At 45.1% G+C, this 20,770-nt stretch overlaps 1 protein-coding gene across 5 annotated transcripts in view; it reads left to right on the top strand.

Annotated features, from left to right (window-relative positions):
- Nucleotides 1-416: 416 nt before the first annotated feature.
- FLI1 (Fli-1 proto-oncogene, ETS transcription factor) overlaps nt 417-20,770 on the top strand; it is an 89,301-nt gene continuing 68,947 nt past the window's right edge. For 2 of the 5 annotated variants that reach the window (XM_030022942.2, XM_041125127.1), the window contains exon 1: nt 13,895-14,237. In XM_030022942.2, coding sequence (XP_029878802.1) covers nt 14,220-14,237 — 18 coding nt within the window. In that variant the 5' untranslated portion in view covers nt 13,895-14,219. Of the gene's footprint in view, nt 805-2,843; nt 2,953-13,894; nt 14,238-20,770 lie in introns of those variants that run through there. The other 3 variants (XM_041125126.1, XM_030022943.2, XM_030022940.2) reach the window with 3 other exon arrangements.

Below are 20,770 nucleotides of genomic sequence, written 5' to 3'. Positions count from 1 at the left end.
TCTCTCCCTAAATGTGTTACTATTTCATAGGGTATTATTAAATAGCTAAAAGGATCTGGAGGTTTCAGCTTGCAGAGAGAAAGGCTGAATTCTTGATCCAATAGAGAGAATAGTTTCTTTTCCAGCCGTGTGCATCTGCAGCGTCGTCTGTCATATTTTCGGTTCTGCTTCAGGGGGAAATGGGTTAACTATTTTCAAGGTAAGAGTCAGGAAAAAAAGCTCAAAGTAAGGAACGATGATTTAAAAACGGATATTTGAAACTTCCTTATTTAAAAAGGGGATTTAAAGTAGCACTTGAGCTCCACTCAGCGTCTCTTTTCGGCTTGACTCCTCAGCAATATTTTTTTAAAGAAAGTTGTGAATTTTCTCTCTCTCTCTTTTTTTTTTTTTTTTTTTTTTTTCTGGTTGTTCTTTAAAGTGGCGAGTAGCGCCAGGCGGGCTCATTGGGCGAAGATGCCACATAGCCATGATTAATCTGAGGGAGTAGCTGAAATATTGATAAGGGGGAAAGCGGAAATCAAATGAAAAGTAGAGGGCACAGAAGAGAGGGAAAGGAAAGCACGTCCTGGAGCTGCGAGCATTACAGAAGCCCCCTGAGGAAATGCCTGGTTGATGCAGCCTGTCTGGATGGGCTGGGAATTTTAACTTCAGCGCTGCTTTGGATCTAACAAGTTTAATCTCTCCTCTTTGCAAAACTGCAGCGGCAGGGTAGTAATCCAGAACTGGTGGGGAGTCTTATTTTTGGTCTCAACCTGGATCTTTACAAACTGGTCTGCCACTGGTTGAGGGGAAAGGGTATAAAAGGTGAGTCATTTAAATAATAGTAATAAGAATAAGCAAGAGGCGAATCTAAGAGTAGTTTAAGAGGCCCTTTTATATTGCGGCTGATGCTGGCAGGGCAATACGATTGATAAATAATCCACAGCAGACTTCTTAAGACTGGCTCCAAATATGCAGACGTATTTATTTATATGAACATGTGTAATTATAAGAGGGAGGTAATCGGGGGTGGGGGGACCGCTAATCAGGGGTAAAGAGGGGAGCAGGGGAAACTGATATGTGAATCCTTGACCCTAGAAAATTTACTGGCTAAGCAAAATTACCTTGTCCCTCAACTGTCTACCCCCACCCCCCGTTGCAAGTTCAGAAGCAAAAGAAACTGGAATGTGTTAGGAGGGAGGACGACAGAAAAAAGAATTGTACTTATCAGAAACACATTGTCGATTTTATAATCAGTTGCCCTTCTGTGCCAGCTGGCTGCGTAATAAATGCTTTAAAAAATCAATAAAAGGCGGGGGGGGGGGGGGGGGGGAGAGTTACGTGCAGATAGCGAACTTTTATTTTCCAGAGTTGTTGGGCTGTGGGATTTTTTTTTTTTTTTTTTTTTTTTTTTGCTTTGTCTCTCCTTTTTTTTTTTTTTAAATCAGCAGATGTTTCAAAGCTGGCTTTGGGGACACGGAGGTGTTTCCCTGGCTCTTTGGCATTGCTGGGGGCGAGGACGGGCTCTCACCGCGGGGGGGGGGGGGGGGGAGGCAGCTCCTGAGATGAGGGAACAGGCAGCTCCAGCGCGGCGCGGGTTTCTTCATTAATCAAACGAAGGCTATTTCGTGATTAACCAGCGGTGTCTGGGTTGTATTAGATGCGGGCAAACTGAACTAGCTGCGAAGTTAGGACCCCACAGCTTTTCCTGAAGAGCTTGCAAAAAAAAAAAAAACAACAAACCAAACCCAGGAGTATTGACCGCTCGTGCGCACTCCTTTATGCCTCTTTCTAATTCTGTAGTAGAATTTTTCTATAGTAAATTCTGGTTAGATTTCTAACTTTTCCCTTCCCACCCCGCGAAGATGGGACCGTCAGAATAGCAGCACTTAGGAGCTGCATACTAAGGGGGAGGGCTCGTGCTTCTTAACGATGCACTAATTACAGTAAGCTAATCGCTTTCTGGCGCTTTCCAAGGGGACTAAAAATCCTGAGAGGAGCGGGTAGGAAAAAACAGTTGTCGGATAGTTTAGTGACTGCAGATTTATTTTCCCACACACCATTACATTTTTCACTATCGTTGTTAATCTCTGCATCTCCGTAGTGATGACTTGGGGGGGGAGGCAAAAAAACCTGTTCATCAGGAGATCATCAAGTCTTAGAAGTACAGAAAAACAGATGTACTGCGTTGATGCAAGCCTGAGATAAAGCACCGCTATGTTTGACTGAGTAACGGCACTATCCCAAATAGAAGGGCAGAGATTGACAATCCTGGGGTTTTTTTAATTGCTATTTGGAATGATGCTTCCGTTCGTTATATTTTTTTTTTAATTTATTGTTTAATTATTATTGGTGAGAAAGGTTCTTTAAATCAATAGAGGCCGGCAGGTTAATGGCTCGGAATGGTTTCAATGAGTCACGAAAGGCAACTGCCCTTCATTTAGCCAAGTGAAACCCTTGGATACAAGTCAATAGGGTTAACTAGTCTCGACATGAAAACATGAGTATTTCAGCTGGTTTTTAATTGTTGGCTAAGAAATTCAGTTAATCAAATGTCAAACATTTCCCTCTGCTCTGGTCAAAAGTGAAGAAGGCTCTTTTCCTGAGGAGAGGGAAGGAATCCAAAAGCAAAACCAAACTGTTGTTAAAGCACAGAAATAAAACCCTGCTTTATGAAGTCCTCTCTATTACTTGACTTTTAGTTACTGTGGTGGACGTTTTTCTGTGTCCTTTAAACACTACACTTAAATGCTTGATCACTTCTCTTTGAATGTTATTACTAAACTTACTTTTCAAGCAATGTTTTGTTTCTTTACTTTTCTACATACTATATATGACCTGATTTTTTTTTTTTTTAATTTCAGGTCAATTTTAGGACCTTTAAATATATCTATTAAACAAGTAAGGATGTTTCAGACTGTACCAGACACTTCGTCTTACGTCAAGGTAAGACATGACAGCATCTTTAAACAGGTAATGTCAAAAATTACAATCCTCCAAAATTCGCAATCATTTGTATTAGTTGAAAATCTCATTCCCGTTCTCACTGAATTTAGCAGAAAAAAATCCCTCTACCTCTGGTAGGAGAGGGGTTAGAGTCTCAAGTATCAGAGTTATCATTCTGGAAATACGTAGCATTGAGTCAAAAGTTATATCATCAGGGACCAACAATATGTTAAAGTGGTCTTTTCTTTTATAATGCATTGATGCTTGGTTTGATGGGTTATACTATAACTAGTATTATAATGAGGGTGTCCTGAATTACATTATAGTAGTGGTTTGTTGCTCTGAAACCAATATGATAGTGGTGGTGTGCTACCAATGTTATATCATAGTGGTTTTCTTAAATTGGCTTCCAATTTTCTGATTTCCTAGATACCATTTAGTCTTGAACCAGAGCTGAATTTCATTTAATATCACTCTACTTCTCTGCTGTGCCAGCTACTGAATTCAATATGCAAGATGATATGTGAAGTTATGTTTTTTGAAAGGTACATTTCAAAATGGATTTAGAGGGGAAAAAATATTTAATGAGCTAAACCAAAACATCTCTTTCAGTTACCAGAAATGGATTGTCACACCAGGAAATGCTACATAACACTGGGATTTCTTTCACAGTGTTACTGATGGTTTTCCTTGAGCAATGCTTCCATACAATTTAGTAGGCAAACAGACTTCAGTTGGTTTTACTGATAATGGCTAATGCCAGATACTGCTAGATCTTGTACTCTAAATAGTTGTTTGTATATCTTCTTTTTAAGCAAAAAATATGGATCTTGGAATGTATTTTGATGGGCCAATTCTGCCTCTTTCTTCTTCATAAGATTAAACCAAATACCAAAGAAGGGTTGGCACAGCCTTGTCCCTTTATAACTCAATTGAGTACTATATTATATTTGACATTATACAGGTTTTTTTCCACAACAGTTCCCAAGAATGTAAATAAACCAAGCCTGGGACATCTGGGTTACACGTTTAAGGCAAACCCTGCATGCAACAGCACTTAGGGAAAATCTAAAACACAAGCCTCTTCTCTCCCAGGCTGAAGAAACACAGAAGGGTGTTAACTAGAGCTGGGTGGATAATTTGTAATGAATAATTTATTACAGGAATTTAGTCTCCTCCCCCCCACCACCTTAGTCAATGATCCATGTGCCAATTGTGACTTTCAGGTACATACACATTATTGGAAATGATTCACTGAATGATTTCTGTATATAATCCCTAAGCTATGGCTCATTTTGCAGGCAGTTTGTTAGGAGTATTAGTATTTGAAATGCAAGGTTGGTGGGATGACTCCCGGGTCATGTGGCATTACTTGTATTCCCTGATTGGGTGAACTTGGGCGGTTCTCTGGACCAGGTTTCTAGAGCAAATCCAACCAGGAATAGTCAAGATTCCATATTCAGTTGATATCCCCCAAAATCACACTCCTAGCTCAGCGATTCAGGGAATGTTGGTGATTTAATTTTGCTTATTAAATTCTTATAGCTTTGGACCAGATTCTGGAAGAATAGAAACTCTGTGGAAAACAAATGAAATCCAAGTCTCATGAAAGCAAATTCACTCAAAGTTCAAGAAAAGAAACACATTATGCAGTCTGTGCACAGCTTTAGCATTAATTTCTCTTTGGAGTTCCTGTATGTGGGAAATGATCTGAGATGTGTTCTGTTTACAATGAAGAGATGAAGGCCCTTTGACATCCTATAGTATGGTATCATTGCCTTTTGTTGTGAGGCTAGATCCAGCCGCTGCTCCAGTTAGTAGCAAAATTCCTTTTGAATTAAGTGGAACCAAGATCCAGGCCTAAATAATTTAACATTCCAGCAGGATTGAGTGAGTCTGTCTGCAACTGTGTCGGGATAGCCTTCTCATTAAGTACAATCCTGCAGGCAAAGTGCTTGGACAAAGTTCCCTTCACATAAGCATGTGTTTTATCCACCAGGAAGAACTCCTCAGGCTGGACTTATATCCAGTGTTTCAGCAGTGGAGGGTTAAGTGAGCTGTGTGATGCTGAACTCTGCCTTTTATTACAACCCTTCATCATCAGCTGCCATTATTTTGGGCAAGGACCTTGTCTTTGGTATTTTGTCTGTAAAGCTTCATTCACACCAATGTCATTGGGGAAATGACTTGTTCCTGTGCTTAAAAAACTCAACAGGATTTTGACAGAAGTCTCTTAAGACTGACCCAAAGTCTTCTGAAGACAAAGGAAATATCTCCCGTTGACCCTTAAAAGTTTTAAGTTGGGCAGCTCAGTACCAGTGGTGCAAAATGGTACCTGGGTAGCACATTCAGACCAGCGAGGCTGTTCATAGAAGTAGGAACATGGTTAAATTCAGGAGAATTAGAACCTTAAACACATGGGATAGGTCAGTCTCTGGCCCCTCTGCGTTTGGTGACGTCTTCTACTGTCTTGAACGCATCCAGAGCCAACAGAGAGATTCTGACGATGACTGGCTTATTTGTAGAAGAGGTGGGACTGACTAATGATCTAGGCAGATAGTCAGGAAACATGGGTACAGATCCAAGCCCTGACAGAGCGGGCTTGGTGTTCCTGAGCAAGACACTTCAACTCTCTGTTCCTCCATTTCTCCATCTTTAAAGTGTGGATGGAAGTGCTGTGCAAGAACAAGGCGCTGTTCAGGTTTAGACAGCACCTGCCTTCTCTTTCCTGCTTCCCCACACTGATCTTCGAGGACTTCCCAAGTTGTGGTGAGCAAGAAGTTTGAAAAGCAGGAGGTTGAGTTCCAATTGCTCTCTCTTCCCAGGTCTTTTTTTTTATTATTTTATTTTCATGTCATTCCTTCTCCAGAAAAACATATTTGCTTGTCTTGTGGGAGGGAGAAGTATTTTATTTATTACTTTTGTGGGATCTCAGTTGATGATGTGTACACTACCCCCATTACACAGCAGAAAAAGCAAAATTGGGATCAATGTCTTCTATAAATCCTCTTCAACAAAGGCACCACGTATATAAACTTTATATTTATTGTGTGCCTTGTACAGAAAACCACCTCAACTCTATCTGCTGTGACCGAGAGGGGGTTGCTAGCAGCCTGTTCCACAGGAGCTCCCAGGAGCAACAAATTCACTGTCATACCCCTGGGGTACAAAATAGCCTAGGACCACCTTCAGGCCACACTGTTTTTCTTGTCATGGCTTTCAAAATGCAAGAGAGGGGTGGGACCGGAGGAGGAAGAGGAGGATTTCATTTTTAAAATGGCTTGTTTTAACAAGGGTGGTTTATGTTGAGTCATACTGGCGAAGTTCAGCTTCTCAGTGTTGTAATCTTGGTTTACATCACAACCACATAGGACGTATGGATCTGTATCTAAAGCACTGTTAAAAGATCCTATATAACCTCGTGACAGGACTACCCAATCTTCTCTCATACACACTTTTTGTATGGGCCTTAACGCAATAGAGGGGTAGGAAAACTCAAATATAAAAAATCATTTTGATCCTTACTGGTTTATTCTACATAACTGATAAAGTATTTCTATTCCTTACACCATTATGGGACTTGCTGATCTGCAAGTACTTAATCATTTACATTATATCAGAGGGTGCTAATCTCATCTAAACACGAGTACTTGACTTTAGAGAATGAAACGTGTAATATAATTGGGAAATTAAATTTTAAAAGACAGCACTGGAATCCTGACTGTAGGGATATGGAAAGAATTAGGGCTATAAGCAAAGCAACATGACCTCTGAGTACTGAATTTTTAATTATTACCATTGCCACAAACTATTCCGGGCCACAGGAGTCTTCGCTCCCCTTCTGCACAGCCAGTTTGTGGTTTAAAATGTGTGTAAAGGCAGGCGGTACAAGAATAATTTTGGGGGTGTGTTATTCACCCGCGCTTTTCTCCTGCCCTTCGGCAACATCCAAACGCTTATCTCCTCTTCTATCACTCCCCTCCTCGCACAGGGAAAGTCATTGCTTCTGCTTTCGGTTCCCCAGCCCGTAAACACAGCTCCTGACCTTCCCTCCCCAAGGCAGCGCCTGAAGCTCTCGGGGCTCTGCAGAGCATCCCGGGGCCCGGATGAACCTCCCTTCTTCTGGAGCCCCTTTTCCAGGTACCAGCCCTGCCAGCTTGAGGCAGGACCGGCTGGGAAAAGTCCCTTGGCCTTCGCAGGAGAAGTCAAAGGAGAGGGCAGCGATTCTCCCCATCACACGGGAGTGGGTATCCTGGCATCACCCCTGCTTTTCCCCTCCTTTCCTCTGCCACGCCTGGGGATAATATTTAAAACAGTCTCCTGAGGGGGGGAATAATTAAGGCAGTTCCCCAGAAACAGCTCGGGTAAGGCGCTGGACCCCCGCAAGCCCAGTGGGCTTGGGGGAGGCAGCGTGCTCGCCCCCCACTCCGACCCCCTGGGGGTTTTGGGGACCGGCCACTTGCGTGCTCCCCTTTGCGAGCTGGTGCGGAAAATTGTCTCCAGCCCAGACCTTTGAAAGGGCACGAAGATGGACTTTCCTCCGGGAAGGAACCACCGTGCAAGGGCGGGACTTCTCGCTTTAAAAAAAAAAATGGATTTCATGCAGCCATAACGTTTGTGGGACCGTACAAAGAAGTATATTCATGGAGGCAAAATAGTCTGGGTGGCTGGAAACAATATTTGGTTTGTTCTTGCTTTCACTCTGCCTGGAAAGTTTACAGAAGCCCTAAAGAGAGAGGGGATTTTTTAAAATATTTTATATTTCTTGAAGGACAAAACAGTGAGATTTTTCTTTGGAGCGGGCACTACGAAGGCTACTGACAAACCTTGACGTTATCTTTCCCGCTGAGCAGTAGCAGCCAGAGGCTGCTCGGGGACAGGTTGCAAGGAAAGAATATCCTGTTATTTCTTGGGGGGTTTTGCAACAGAAATCTCGCAGCAGAGATGGTGCCTGATGAATCAGCCGAGGGGAAGAAGCTGCCGAGGGACCTGTGCACGGGTCATCCGTCCCACAGGTGCTCAGAGATGCAGGGATGCTGGAAATGCGGCTGTGTGGAACAGACAGAAACCTGCCCCACGCTCTTAAGAACAGCTAGAGAGCCTTAGCCTGGCAGAAAAGGGAAAATCAAAGCCTTCGTGGACTGGTTTTTCCCCAGTTCAGGTAGAGTTGCTCCTGCTGGGAGCATCTTCTTGCGCATTATCCGTTTCTGCATTTTTTTTTTTAATTTTTTTTTTGCAATTCCTGGCGTACCTCAGAATTTCAGTTCCTCCCAACTGGGTTGGGGAAGACGGGACCAGACACCTCCAGAGAAGGTGGGAATTGCAGTAGCTTTGTCGGCAGGTGTAAAGTGGGCAGAAGCTGCTGTGAACTCTTACATCATTCTCACACTTCGTGATGATTAATCTACATATATACCGAATCGTTCTCCTTTTTTCTATTTATTTTTTCTCCCCCAAGCTCATTTCTTGAGGCAGAAACGCTGCTAAATTGTTAGACTTTAGCAAGTCGTTGATTAATGCCTCATGACAACTCGGTGCTTAAGGATTTAGTTCTTATTTGCACTTACCTCTCTATTTTAAATAGAAAAATCCCTTTCCACTTCCCGGTGTCCAGCGAAGCCTGCCTGACTTTTTTCCCGTGCTCAACCCCAGCGCTGCGTGGGGAAGGGCTGGCATTGTTTCTTCCCCTCTTTACCTTCAAGACACGGTTTGAATTTAGGTCGAGAAGGTGAGAGAAACGTTGTTCCTCTCGTGGAAATGTAGCACGTTGGAGCTTTCTGAAAGAAACCAGGCTCTTGGGCACAAGGGACACGCTTTTACAGTGACTCCCGCTTTTAGACAGCAGCATTCAAGCAACCAACCCCCCTTCCTTCCCCAACTCTGCGACCTTCTAATGGCTCCGTTCTTTCACAATTTACAGGAAAAACGCCCCCCACCAATACGCTGGATCCAGGGAATTTTGTATTCCAGGCTTTCCTATGCTCTCCCAGCCCTGTGTTTAGAAAGAGAGCGGGTGTGGAGGGAGAGGGGAGCAAGAAGGGAAGAAAAAGAAAGTGAATGCTGAGGGGGAAAAATGCTTTAAATCTTTCCTGCAAATCTCCAAATATATGAAGTCTGAGGAACAAATTCAAAGCAGGCACGGACGCCTGAAGAGAAGTTAGAGAGAAATATTCTGTTCCATTCAAGCGCATCAAGGGTCTCGCTGAAGTCTTGTTTGGCTAAGGTCAGACGAGACTGGGTTCTCCAATAAAAATAAATCTCAAATTAATTATGGCCTCAAGCGAGGGGCCAGACGTTTGGAGCTAGTGCACTGCAGTCTGTTTTTTTGGCCTTCAGTATTTTTGTTTTTTTGTGCCTTAGCTTTTCAATAATTGCGGGATGGGGGAGGAAGGGAGGGCGGGGGCTGGTTTATTGGGACATGGAGCTCAAATAAAACTAGCCAGGACACTGCTTACCCCACTCTTCGCCTAATTGCGATGCAGCTTCAAAGCTACTGGATCTTCTCCACACCACTTTTAAGACATTATGTTTTACTTAGTACCGATTAGCAGTGAATAACTTTCCGGCTTCAAGTTCCCAAATCCCATGGGTTGTTCCTGTAGACCAAGAGGTAGGAGGGACCCGATCCTTCAGTTGTGGGGCTGGAAAACTCTACTGATTCCTTTTTATTGCTGTAGCTGAAAAGCAGAGGTTTGCCCAATTAGTTTAGTTTAGAATTGGGATTCGTTTCTGGGGATCAAATCCCAGGGCTGTAGTTTGGGCTTTTTGCTTGTAAGAATGTGGGTTTAGAAAATAAACAAAACACGTTGCGTTTTTCATTCTGCAACGGAGTCGGTGCCAGAGGAGACTCAGACCCGGAAATTTTAAACATTCACTGAAGTTGATGGAGATTTTCCCTCTAGTAAAGACCGGAGCAGAATAGACGCTGGCATTCTGCTCATACAGCTCCGGGCAAAGAATGATGGTAAATATTGTAAATACGTTTATAGAGGATAGAATATATAGGAGGTTTCATATATATATATATAATATATACACACACAATATACCTAGCGCAAGGTGTGTGTGTATATAGATACAAAAAGTTAGTTTAAAAAAAGAGGACATTTTGTCACAGTTAGCGGGTAGTTAGTGGGAAACGAGCCACTTTCTAGCGACAAAGTCAAGGCGTGGCTGCTGGTTTCTGGGGCTCCCCTCCCCTATTTACCGCGCTAGTTCAAAGCCACAGTCCCAGGCTGGGGGTTAAGGAGAGCTCAGCTGATGTTGTTCGGGTAAGAGAGGGTGATATAAGCCAAACCCCTTTCCCATCCTCCGAAAATAATATTTCTAACCTGCAGCTGAGGCCCGGGAAGGTTTTCGTTATGTTTATTCCTACAGAATAACTAGACGGTTTTAATTATGAAGCGATGACCGCTAATCCCGCCTGAATTACAGACAGAAAATCCATATCTTTGAGGTTATGTAGTCCCGCGAAGGACCGGCATTGAACTACACCGAGGGGTTAACTCCTTTGATACTGGACGTGAAATAGTCCTGGGCCAAACTTCCCCCAGTATCTCCTTATTAATTTCAATCGGATCACGTCAAAACCCGGCGTTTTCACCTTCTCTGTGTGAGGCTGCGGTCGTTGTAATCCAATTATAAGGACGAAGAGAGGAGGTGGGGACATGCCAAGTGCTTGAGATCAATATTGAACTAATTAAAAACTTGGGTCGAGAATTTCGTTTCATTCATAAGGGGAGTGAAAAAAAAAATAATAATTGAGGAGTAACTGATTTCTACCAGCCTGTCCCAATGTAAGCATTTGAAATCTTCCGTGGTTGCCAAGATCAAATGATTTTCCAGATGTCTGGTGGTAACCACATTAAACAGATCATAATTCCTTTACTGTATATACATATGCATCCAAAAGCTGAGCATCAGATTAAAAATTGCGCACATGGATCACCACCGTGCCCGGCGATGTCTTTGCTTTCCCCTGCCTGTCTTTGCTCCCTTCCTCTCAAACAGTTAAATACCCAAAGTCACTGAACAATCACCTAGGATGATTCAGAGCTTGGCGCACGGAGTTTATGAATATTCCAGCCTTTTCCAAAAAGTTTGAGATAACTTCAAGGGTGTTTTTTTGTTTTGGGGTTGTTTTTTTTTTTCAGGCGGGAGAAAAAAAAAAAAAAAAAGAAAAGATGAAGCAAAGGTTCTATTGTTACATTATTTGGGACGAAAATAGTAGATTGTTCGACTTGTCTGTTACAATGTTTAACAACTTCGCTCATTACCTTATCTCTTGGACTTTTCGCAAATCTTATTTTAGACTAAACACAAGAGGTAAAGGAGGGATCAACCCTAATGGACCCGATCTAACGAGTGACCCGAAGAGGCTTCATTTCGAGCCATCCTCAGACATGCAAAAAAAGCCCCTGGGGGTCACGGTGCCCGTCTGGCAATAAAATGCGGAGCTGGGCTCCTAAAATATCTCAAGGTGGGATGGAGGGAGGGTGTCTGTTTGACACCTTCCAGCCTTTGGGAGCACTGGGGATCCGCTGCGGGTGCCGGACTTGTTTGGCTTTTCAGCCCGGAGCTGGGGAAAGGGTGTTCTGCAAATGTTGGGCTCCTCTCCCATAAGCTGGGCACGTTTTCAGGTGGTTTCTCCCTGCCGCTCTCAGCTTCCCGCCTCTCCCCCACCGCCAGCCCGTCCAAGACCTGTCGGTCACGCAGCCTAAAACCAAAAGTCTCTGTGAGGTCCGTGGATGACAGAGGTTCCTTCCAGGTTTTTTTTTTTTTTTTTTTTTTCCCCCTTCCTTTCGCGGTTAAGATCCTCAGCCTGTCCTCTCCCTCACCCCCCACCCCCGTTGTTTTTCGAGGCTGGTAGAGAGTGTTGTCTAGAGAGGAAACCATTTGGGTTTTGAAAGGATGCGTTTCACTCTTCCCTTTAACCTCTTGCTTTTCTGGTTGCTGCAGCCTGCCATGTGGTAACGCTGAAGGGGGAGTGGGGAAGAGAGTATTTGCGGGGCGGGAGGCGGGGGGGGACGGGACAGAGGGCAGGGAAAAAGAGAGAGTAATGAGGAAAGCAAAGGGTTAACCGTGATTTCTTTTAATTGAACTCCAGTTCTTGTGGCCCTAGGCAAGGGGGGACCTGACCCCGCTAGCAGCATCCAGATGTGCTGCTCTCCGGGGACCCCAGCGCAGACCCCTGGATTGTAAAGCAGACAGGGGGAGGACGGGGGTGGGGGGAGAGGGAAGGCGGTCGGGCTGTCCCCTCTGCTCCCCCCCCCCCGCCTTCACCTCCTGGCTGCAGACGGCCTCAATCGCTGGCAAGCAGCAAGCCAAAACCTCCAGGTCTGGTCACGTTCAGTCCCGTGTCTGCATCTGAACTAAAAAATTGTAGCTGAATTGATGAGGCTAATTTCAGAGGAGGGGGGAGGGAGGGGAGGGAGGGGCAAGGGGGATCTACAGCTCTCTCCTGCCAGCTTCGGTCTTGGAGAAATAAAGTATTAATAAGGCATCTCTGCCGCAGCCGAGTAGAAACACTAGTGGCATTATTGCATTTCCCTTTTGGAAGGGGCGGGTGCAGAATAACTTTGGATATAATTTTGATCCCCCCCCCCCCCCCCCCCCCCCCCCCGTGGTTGGACTAAAGACAGGGGGAAACAAAAAGACTGGACACAACTGGCACTGGACAAGGTAATCCTCTCCACCGAGAGATCTGACGTGCAGGAGTGTCCTCCTGCCTTGACACTTTTCTTTCTTGGCTTCACCCTCCTTTTATTCCACCCTCTGCTCTCTTCCTCGGGCTGCAGCAGTTTGCAGAAGTGGGGAATAAAGGACGCCCAAAGTGTTGCATGATGTGTTCCGCTGTTAGCTGCTTGTTATTTTTGCAAGTGGGGGGGGGGGGGGGGGGGAAGCGAGTGAGTGGACAGGCGGGTATTCTCTCCTTTCCTCGGGTCCTTTGGAGGGTTTCAGCTTTTCCCGGAAAAAGGAAAGCGCGTTTCTCTTCTGGTGATCGCTCCCGTTTGAATGAAAGAGAGTATTGCACGTCAGGGGTTCGTCAGATCTAAAATGAGATTTAAAGGCTGGTGGCTGGGTGTTTTTGCAGTGCCCATACTGACACGGCATCCGGGAACGGAAAATTCAGCTGTTCTGACAATTATTGTAATTTTTTGTCATTTTTAGCTTATAAAGTGTTTTGGGGTTGGGTTTGTTTGGGTTCCCCCCCCCCCCCCCCCCGTCTGAGTGGGGTTTTAACAGCTTAGCGAGAAACTTGCACTGTGAGAGGAGGCTGGGGAAAGCACTCCCCGCCCCTGAAATGAAATGGATGGACTTCCATCCATTCATCCATCTCAGCATCTTTGCTTCAGAGCCCGATATCCCAACCCTCCAGACGACTGGGAGTGAAGGGAAGGGGTGAAAGTGGAAAAGACCCTCCACTTCCCTGCAGCCCCATTTCCAGCCCCTGTTTAATTGCTGGAGTCGTTTGTCTGTCTTGCATTATTGCACTTACCGCTCATTTCTGGCAGGGACTGGACCCTCGTCTCATGCTCCTTGCTGGGAGGCGTGAAGGAGAGGGGCCGGAGTATGTTTTAAATACGTTTTAATCGCCAGACTTTTTTATTTTTCTCTCTCTGCCTGCCGCGACCGAAATGTATTTACGGTTTTCTCCCCTTAATTTTTGCCTGTGACTGGAAAACGCATTAATAAAAAAATCTGTGGGAAGAGACGGAAATTCAGTGAGTCAGGCTAAAGCTGCTCCAGCCAAAAGAAAAAAAAAAAAATTGCAAAAAACATGTTAAACTGAACTGTGGGATGACACACGGCGCTCGCTAATACGGTTTGGGGTGCAAGGCAAGGTCTGCGTTGGACTGGCTGCCTTAGCGACAAACAAGAGCTGACAGAGGTAGCTATTGTTCTGCCCCTTCTTATCTAAATGGAGCAAATATCCTGTATGTAAAATATATATATTTTCATCAAGAAGGCAGGACCAGCGGAGAGACGAAAGTTTCCTTCTCGAGTGACTTCACTTCCCAAAATTAGCAGAAAAAAAACGTTTCATCCGGTTAACTGTCTCTTTTTCGCTCTGCTGCAACAACCAAAGTTAAAAAAAGAGAGAGACAGAGAGAGAGGGAGGGAGGGAGGGAGAGAGGAGGAGAGGGGATACAGAGAGAAAAGCAAAACCGCTGGAAGGGCAGGGAGAAAAGCAAAAAGAGAGAGAAGGATTAAAAACTTCAGGAGGCTTCGGTTGCAGGCTAAACCGGGTCAATGTGTGGAATATTGCTGGTACCGGCTGGAAGTTATTCTAGATGGACGGCACTATTAAGGTAAGGGGGGGGCAGGAGGGGCTGGGGGACCCCTCCAGCCTTTGGGGGGGGGGGGGGTTGGGATGGGGCGCCGGGGTCGGGGTCCGGCTCCGTCCCTCCGCCCCGGAGCGGCTGGTCTCTCCTCCTCCTCCTCCTCTTCCTCCGCTGCTCGCAGCGTGTCGGGGCTCTCCCCTTCGCCTCCCCGCTGCCCGGGGGGCTTCGCAGCCGACAGGGAGCCGGCTCGTACCCCCGCTCTGCGGGGCTGTGCGGGGCCAGCCGCCTGCCTGCCTGCCCCCCGCGGAGGTGGGGGGGGGGGGGGGGGGGCGGGACGGGACCGGACCGAGGAGGGGGCCCCGGGGACCCGCCTGGCTCGGCGGAAAGGCAGTGACAGCTCCTGCCCCCGGGGCTGCGAGGCGCTTCGGAGAGAGCCAGGGTGCCGGGGGGGGGGGGAGGCTGGGGCCGGCGGCGAGAGCGGCTCCGAGCTTGGCCTCGGATGTGTGCCCCTGGCTCCGATTTCCTCGCCCGGCCCTGCTCGAAAGGCACTGCTGGTGCTGGTGGTCGCCCGTGCGTTTCCTCCAGCGGGTTTTTTTAATTATTATTTGGGGGGGGGGGGGGGCGAGGGACGGGGCGGTTTGGAGGAGAAACTTCACCCTAACTTGGGGCGAGGCAGGGGGAAGGGGAAGCAAAGAGTGTGGCAAAAAACCGCGGACCAACCAACCTCTGGTGGCCTTGAGCAACCGAGAACGCTGCTGCGACTTGGAGAGCGGTTCCCCCTCCTTTACCCCCATCCAACCGGCCGGTCCGTCAGCCTCTGCAAAGCTAAACCAAGCCTTTTCCAAGCACCTAGAGGTGGCTCACGCTGTTTCTCAAAGCCCAGGCAGCAGAGGGCTGGCTTTCTTGCTGGGGGGGGGACCCTTGTGCAGTTCTTACGGGCTCTTCTTGAGGGAGCACTGTAGTACAGAAGCAGCTCGAACAGAAGAGCCTTGAAGCGAGAGACGCTGTGGGTGTGTTTGAGTTGGAGGATTTCGAAAGATGCCTATCGCCTGGGTGGGGTGTTGATCTCTTCTTAAAAGTCTTCTTTTTCTTTTTTGTTGTTTTTTTTTTTTGCTGACCTGGGGAGAAAGAGGCTGCAAACTGGCAGGAACTGAAACCTTCTCCCTTAGATTGCAGCTTGCGACAAGTGCACTGTTTGGAAGGGTCTCAAAAGAAGGGGGAGGGAAGGAGATGGGCAGGAAGAGAAAATGGAAAGAGGAAAGAAGGAGGGAACGAAAGGGTGAATGTCAGAAAGGAGGAGAGAAAGCAGGAGCGTTGAAAGCACAAAATTTGGGAGGTATGGCAGGAATAAGACACATTTCCCCCATCACCTCCTCAGATCTGTAGCAAAAGTAACCCGGGCCTCATTCAGGATACTTTTAGTGCACCACAACCTTCTTTGATTTGTGGAGCCCTAAATATTGTGCAGTGAAAGTGCAGAAATTTCCCATCTGTACGTTTGCTGCGGTGCACACATGGACTTGCTTTTCTGCACAGGCCACGAGCCCCCCCCCCGCACCATCCTCTGAAAGGTGCTGAAGTATTTCCATGACCCACGTAGCTTGTGGTGCCTACTGGTAGCTCCTCCTCTCCCCAGTCACCCTGTGTTACAAAGCATTATTGCTAACCCCCCTTCAGTGTGTGTGTCTCCCCCCCCCCCCGTTTGGAGATGAGGAACTGCGACACTTAGCAGCTAGGCCTACAGTCACGTTGGGGACGCTGTGGCGAAAGGAGGAACTCGGCCCCATCCCAGGTCACTGTCCCGGCTCCTGGATCTGCCCGCTGACTGCTCTGCAGCCTTTTCTTATATTGTCCTGCCTCACTTGTAGTCCAAAAATAACTTGGCTGTTCGAGCTAAGAGAGACGGCATCCAGACATACCAGGGTCTCCTCTTGGGTTCATTTACTGAGCAGTTCCAGGCTCATCAGCAAGTTGCTGCAGGTCCCCATGTCCTGTTTGCCGCCTCCTGTAATTTACCCCTTTTCTGGACCATGCATTTAGATCAGTGCTCCTGTAGTGCCCTTAGGATTACCTGAGATTTCTTGCAACTTTTCTTGGTGGGGAGAAAAAGAGCAGGTTTCCAAGGACTATCAGACCCACACATCAACAGATTTGCTGCAGCTCACCACTAAAAGGAAGGGGTTAGGCCACCTTGCCTAGTTTGTCTCAGGTGAAGGGCAAGGGGAGAGGATGTGGCTTCAGATGCTTAAATGTTTTTAATGTGCTGAGCTCTATATATAACCTGTGCTTCAGGGTAGGTTTTCTATATTCTAGGACATAGTAAAGCAAACCCGTACTGTATCCAGAGGAAAGCAATTTAAAAGCAATCGTATTGTGAGATCTGCTCTCTTGTAGGCTGTATGCACTGTTTTCTCTCAAAGCTGTGCATTTGTGTTGGGAAATAATATGGCAGAAAGATGCACATGAGTGACTACAGAGCAAGAAAAACACAGAAAAAAGCTTTCATTATCTAGAGCAAGAGCACGGTGAGGGACCAGATGAAATCTGTGTACCGGCACGGTTAAGAAGCGCTTCCCTCCGTAAACTCAGAAATATACCTGTCTGTGTAGGAGATAAATGCTACGCAGCGCAGAATAGATATGGGAGAGGGCTACGCATTCCAGGTGGTTGTCTTCAATTTAAACAAAACAAGTGACTGTTTTTTCAAGTCTATGCAAAACTATTCCATGGACAAATTGTTTTAATTGAGCCAAAGACTTTTAACTGCACACTTGGCAGATGCAGGAGTCTGAGTCCAGTCTACTATAAAAATCTCTCCCTTCACCATGTGATCCCCAATATTGTGCCTGTATTTTCCTCTTAATGTTTTTATGCCATTCAGAAAGAGTTTTGATGACAGACTCTCTCATGGCTGGTTTTGCCTATGTGGAATAATTTAACTGCAAACCTGCCCAACTGCTGGGTAAGTTTGCAGTAAAAGGGTAAATCCACTGTAACCTTGAGCTGTCCTAAGGGCTCACAATCACATGATGATCCTGGGCTACATTTGCATCCTTTGTGGACATGGCGTGCAAGTGTGAATTGAAGTTGTTGTCAGAGTTTTTTAACCCAAAGCTCAGGGAATTCCACGGATATAAACATATATTATGGGATCAACTCGGGACTGTAAGTCATCTTTCCCCATCATGCAGTGACTTACATCACATATGATGTTGCTGAGCCAATGCACCGGGTCTAGAATGCGTTTTTATTTCTTCACAAATAATTATTTATCTTGAGGGGAATTAGATCACTTACTGAGGTGGTGGGAGGCAATTTTTGCTGCATTCTTCAAATAATCTGTTTAATACCTGACAGGGGAGGTGGACTGGCTGGCCTGAAAAGTGACCTCTAGAGCAATGTCTTTTATGGAGAAAGAAGTGCAGCAAATCTTTATTAGTTCATTCCCATATTCAGTTCATATTCTGTGAACAACACTTGCAGAAGATGATTGGGAGCCAGTGAAACTCAGGATGGCTTGTGTTTGCACTAATTTTAAATAGTCAATAACATTTTTACTGTATGCATCCAGATACTTCAGATCACATCTTCTTTGGGTTAACATCCCGCTTTGACTTAATTTACATTGTGTTTGGGGGGTTTGGTTTTCATTGCCTCAAATTAAATCAAAAAAGGGTACATCTAATCTCAGCAAGATGCCCATGCATGGACTTCCTCACAATAACAAATGGTGTGGTTTCAAACTGGTTTAGTTGTTTCAGTTCCACTTTACATGTGGACAATAATTAAATACACTTGCCAAAGCCTGACTGTTAATAAAAAAAGCACTTTTTGTGTAACTGCTGCCTTCATTCTGTGAAAAGATGTTTAACCTTATGTTCTGGACATAAGAGATTGACCATCTGAAGGGCATTCAATGAAAATTTTGCATTACTCGAGTAGATGACAACCACAGTTGTCTCCTTCCATGAGAAGACAACTTGTATGTTGGTGTTGCTATAGCAAAGGGTGGAGTAGGGTTTCTATTGCAATCACTGTTTCTTGTCATTTGTGAACTGTAGGCGTTCGCCTCTCGTCCTGAAACTTGGCCATCAAGATCTTGAACTAAGAACATGTTTCCTTTTTGAGTAAGTTTAAATGTCTGTTTTGCCATTTTTAAATTGCCCTGGCTTTGGCCTTTTAGAGATCGCCTTTCCTGGCAAAAAGGCATTGACTCTTAGGGCAAGACTCTTCATCTCCAGATTAAAAAAAAAAAAAAATCACAAAGATGCTTGTTCACTGGAGACTTTCCATGTTGCTGTCCCTCAAAAGCAATTTTGAACAAAACCATCTGAAATTTCCAAGGCATAAATGATGATATTCCCTGATACCCTGGTCTCTATTTAGGTAATATTTATATTGCATCATGGCTTTCTAATATACCACAGCAAAAACCTGTTAGAAGCATTTTGTAATTGGGATATTTTTATAATGCTACTTCATTTTCCCTCAAATATCTGTATGCAAATGCATTTTGCCTTACTATGAGCTTACAATCACGCCGTAGTACTGGGTGCTGTCGACTCGAGGTGTTCAGTACTAACTCCCATTTGCTACGCAAGTAAAACACTTGGAAAGTCTTTTTAGAGTCGGTAAACTGAGTAGCTCTGCTGCTCTGTAGTAGAATTGTTCCTGCTCTAAGAAGGAAGATTAGTCTGAAGCAAACCTAATACACAACAAAACAGTACCAACTGCTTAGAATTTAGGCACTTGGGGTTTCACTCAGAGGCTTTGAAGAGGTGCTGAGAGCCTTGTATAGTTTCTCTCTACCACTGTGGATTTTACCCTGACAGGATGTGGTCACTTTAAGTAGTAGCATGCATGTCTTGAGAATTTCATGCTTTTATTATAGTTATTTATTTTAATTTTGTGATATTCCTGCTGTAAGATGGTAGTGAGGGGAGGCCCGGTTTCTGTCACTCCTTGCAGCGTTTCTTCTAAGGAGAGTTTTGCTGGAGTTTTGGTGTGTAAGAGTATTCATTGGAGTAGTACGAGAAAGGGACAGAAACCAAGAGAAGCAAAGGGTAAGGTTGCACCTTGAAGTGAGGTCTTAGATGACATGCTGATAAGGTGAGATGTGTTGGGGGAAGGGCATTTATAGCAATTTTTGCAGGAAGCAGAGTTTATTTTCTTCAGGTCTCTTCTTCTTGGTCTTACGGAAGGCTTTCCTCTTGATTTCAGTTCACATCTTCTCAGAAGGATCAGGCCTAGAACTTATGAACATATAAGCAGAGCATCTTCTATTCTTTTCCCCCCTGTAAAACATCAGCATGTGAAGTTCTTCTACAGCACCTCATAAGCTGCCTTTGAAAAATGAAATTTTCTCATTCTGCCTGAGTTTACGTGACCACTTAAAGAAAGACCCTAGGTCCTATCTCAGTGCAAACATGCACAAGCAGGAGAATTAAAGGAGCCAAGGGACCCTTAACTTCAGATTTTCAGATATTTGTGGGTTTGCTAAACACCTAATGCTGCAGAAGCATGGTGTTAGTACTAGAGCATGCATGAATGTGTGCATGGCTTGCCTAGAAAAAACAGGTCTAATACATTAAGCTCAGCTCTACAACTTGGTTTGAAGCCAATTTTCCCCCCAAATGTAAAATTCTCTTTAGATCTTTTGTTCTGAATTGAACAACAGATCTATTTCCAGTGTCTGTGCCTCTCATGTGCTCTCGTGCACATGTGAACATGAGCGTCCAATGCATATGTAGCACTGGTATGTAAAAAAAAGAGCTGCTTGCAGTGTACTTCTCAGTTATACAAAGCCCTGTCACACTTCCCTGGGTGATGCCTAAGAACACTTTCTGAGTGAACAAATGTTTTCTTACAAGGCTGCGAGTGCATATTTATAGCTGGTTTTGAAAATACAGACTAAAATATCACCACGCAAATGTGGTTTTCTGCCTCCTTCTGGAAATAATTCGCCTGATGGCGGACCCAAGTCTTTGCTAACGTGGGTGCTGCATGATCACAAGCACCCAGGCAGCCAGGGTGCCGATCAAGCAACTTATCACCAACCTAAATTGCATAAACAGCAACGTATGGTACAGGACGATGTATAATCTACTCTGCTGAGTTCCAAATATCAAAGCCTTCAAAATATTAATGCACCTACTACTTATTTTCTTTCTTCCTCTCATTACCCAGGCCACATAATTACTGATGCATATCTACACAGCTAGTAACACTGATCTAGAAACCTGTCTCTTGTAGTAAAGCCACAAACGTTACCTCCCTCCTCCCCCACCTCCGCTACGAAAAGCTTTTCTTTTAGCTGTAAGACAGAGACCTAAACAAAAGAGATGTATGTTACTGTATGTTACTGTTGAAGACATTTAAGTATGTCCTGATAAACCTTCTGTTTCTCCAGTGACAAACAGCACCAAAGGCAAAACTTTGAAATAATAACCTGACAGGGACCATCAGTATTTGATACCAGAGACACTTTAATATATCTAATTCTGTTTTGCTTCCATGTTTTGAAGCCAGAACCCTAAAAATAGGTATGTAAGTGCATATTT

The sequence above is a fragment of the Aquila chrysaetos genome, chromosome 8 (assembly GCF_900496995.4).
Source record: "Aquila chrysaetos chrysaetos chromosome 8, bAquChr1.4, whole genome shotgun sequence".
NCBI lineage: Eukaryota > Metazoa > Chordata > Aves > Accipitriformes > Accipitridae > Aquila > Aquila chrysaetos.
This window is presented reverse-complemented; position numbering and strand designations above follow the sequence as displayed.